At 33.8% G+C, this 3,176-nt stretch overlaps 1 protein-coding gene across 1 annotated transcript in view; it reads right to left on the reverse strand.

Moving 5' to 3' along the window:
• Positions 1-3,176, reverse strand: part of LOC105819053 (cytochrome P450 20A1) — a 47,055-nt gene that overhangs the window by 19,139 nt on the left and 24,740 nt on the right. Inside the window, 1 exon segment of the mRNA XM_012655215.1 lies at positions 2,537-2,615. Within this exon segment, the coding sequence (XP_012510669.1) occupies positions 2,537-2,615 (79 nt within the window).

Genomic DNA, 3,176 nt, shown 5'->3' on the forward strand with positions numbered 1-3,176 from the left:
AGAGTGGCTATTATTAAAAACACAAAAAATAACAGCTGTTGGTGAGGATGTGGAGAAAGGGAATGTTTATACACTGTTGGTGGGAACATAAATTAGTACAACCTCTATGGAAAACAGTATGGTGATTTCTCAAAGAACTACCATTTGATCCAGCAATCCTACTACTGGGTATCTACCCAAAGAAAAAGAAATCATTATATCAAAAGGATACTTGTACTCATGTTTATCACAGCACTATTCACAATAGCAAAGATATGGAATCAACCTAAGTGTCCATCAACAGATGAATGGATAAAGAAAACGTGGTGTATATACACAATACTATTCAGCCATAAAAAAGAATAAAATCATTGTCTTTTGCAGCAACATGGATGGAACTGGAAGCCATTATCTTAAATGAAACAACTCAGACACAAAGACAAATACCACATGTTCTCATTTATAAGTGGGAGCTAAATAATGTATACACATGGAAGCAGAATGTGGAATGATGAACAAAGGACACTTGGAGGGCTCAGGGGGTGAGAGGAGGTAGATGATGAAAAGTTGGTTGGTGGGTACAATGTGGGTTGCTTCAGTGCTGTATGTACTGAAGGCCCTGACTTTACCACAATGTAATATATCAATGCAGCAAAACTGTACTTTTACCCCATGAATATATACAAATAAAAAATAAATGGAAAAAAAGTTGCAACCTCCTCACCCTCTGGCACTCCCTATCCCCTTCTGGTTTTATTTTTCTCTACAGAATTTTTCACCTTTTAACATACTATTTAATTTACTTGTTTAGATTATTGTCTGTCTCTTCCCACTAGAATGTGGTGCCACAAGGGCAAGAAACTTTCTTGGTTTAGATTCCCCAGCACCTAAAACATGCCTGCATATTACAGATCTTCCCTAAATATTTATAGAATTGGATGATATAATATATATTAGTTATCCAAATGAGAAATTATTAACACTGTAATGCAGTAATTGCAACACTTTGCTACATATTTGAATCATCAAAGCACAAGTCACACTTCCTACCAATTAAATCTGAATGTTTATAGGTAGAAGCCAGCCTTCAATATGTTTTAAAAGATTCAACGTGTAGCAAAGTTTGGTAACTACTGCTATACATTCTCAACCCTACAAGTACATTACAATAATATGTAGAGCTTTTACAAAAGTATCTGATGCCCAGTCCACTCTTATCCCAGATTTTGAATAAACTGGTCTAGGATGGGGCCCGATCTTCAGTTTGTTTTGTTTAAGTTCCCCAAGTGATACTGATGTGCAGAGCAAGTTGGGAATTACATAAATGAAGGAAGCTCTGATCCAGCCACGGGATTCCATACTAAACCATAATCATTTTCAATAAAAGCTCAAATTTGTACCATGTTCATGTTATAGACCAAGGAATATATCATGCTAGACAATCTACTTTTATTTAGAATCAAAAATATAAATTATTAATTTTCATTTCATATTAATCTAACCAATATTTCTGAAATACATTTTTTATCAAGGGGAATTAATCCAAATGTATCCATCAAGATAATCAGAATAGTAATAAAAGATAGCAGGAAATATGTCAATTAAACTGGCTTTTCTTGACTTCTGTTGGACAACAAGGGAATCACTACAATAGTAAGCTAATAAGGACCAGGATTTTTGTCTTCCATGCATATGATAGGTCCTAGCACACAGTAAGCCTCAATTTTTGTTGTTTGTTGAAAAGATGAAGGAAGAGAATCCTGTGAAGCAATGCAACTAAATATGAAAAATAGTCCATTATTCCAATGCAGCCTATGTATTTTAATTTACCCTCCCTGCTTCCAAAGAAGGAATTCAAAGCAGCTCAGAATAAAAGTACTGAAGCATTACAATCACTCAACTACTGACAGGAACTACAAAACAACAAAAAAGGAGTAAAGGGCAATAATTTGGGGGAGCTATCTTAAATTAAAATTGCTACTTTTCTGTGTAAACTTTATAAAGTTGTACTCAATATCAAACAATTCTGAAGATATTTTTACTCAACGTTATAAATGGCAAAAAATTTTTATGTTGCTACATTTTTTACAAATATCTGTATAATATTTAATCGTATTTTTTCTTAGCAATACCTTTAACATTGAATATTTAGTTTGGTTTTGTTTCTCTACTTGTAGAAACAGTACTACAAAAATTATCTTCATGAATATTTTCTTCTTTTAGATAATTTCATCCATTATTTATGGCTCTTAATATGTACTGTCAAATTGCTTTCTTAAAATTGTACCCTTACACTTTCCATTAATCCTGTAGAGTGTACCAACACTATAGCACCTTCATTCTGCAGTGAGTGCTAGTGTTTCTTTTACTAACTTACTGTTTTTTCTCTTTTGTTAAAGAGAAACTTACATTATAGGAAATGTAAAAAGCATAAGAGAAAATATAAATGACCTATAATCTCACCATTCAGAAATAACCCTATTAAAACTGGGATACAAAAAAAACTGGGGTGCATATCTTTTTGTCCTTACCAAAAATTAAGAGTGACCAAACTTACCATCTTCATATTGCTTTTTCCGAGTTGTACTTTCATCAAGTGACCCATCTAAATATCCTTTTCCAATTTCAGACCAAACCTGAAAATAGGAAAATACACTTATCTATTATCCAGTAGGTAGATTTTCTAAATAATTCAGAGAGACGTAAGCTAATAACTAAGGAGCTCCTTTTTAGCCAATACATCTGATAATGTGTGCTTTTTAAGAGAGCTGTGCATTTACTCCACAGTCTCAGAGGACAGGGAGAAATATATTTTAATGATTTCAGTCAATGCACTTTTAAACTAACTTCAATTGGAAAGTGAAACGTTCCTTTTCTTGAAAAGGAATACGAATAGAAAGGAAAAAGGACACAGCATCAGAGTCAATCCTCAAATTTTTATTATAATGGCACAAGTGGGTAAGTAAAATTCACAGGTAATTACAAATTTTTATTTCACTTGCAATTTTTTTTTTTTTTGAGACAGAGTCTCACTCAATCGCCCCAGGTAGAGTGCAGTGATATCATCGTAACTCACTGCAACCTCCAACTCCTGGGCTCAAGTCATCCTCTTGCCTCAGCCTCCCGAGTAGCTGGAACTACAGGCTCAAGCCACGACGATGCCCAACTAATTTTTCTGTTTAGTAGAGATGGGTCTC

This window comes from Propithecus coquereli, unplaced genomic scaffold, assembly GCF_000956105.1.
Source record: "Propithecus coquereli isolate 6110/MARCELLA unplaced genomic scaffold, Pcoq_1.0 Scaffold113, whole genome shotgun sequence".
Lineage (NCBI taxonomy): Eukaryota > Metazoa > Chordata > Mammalia > Primates > Indriidae > Propithecus > Propithecus coquereli.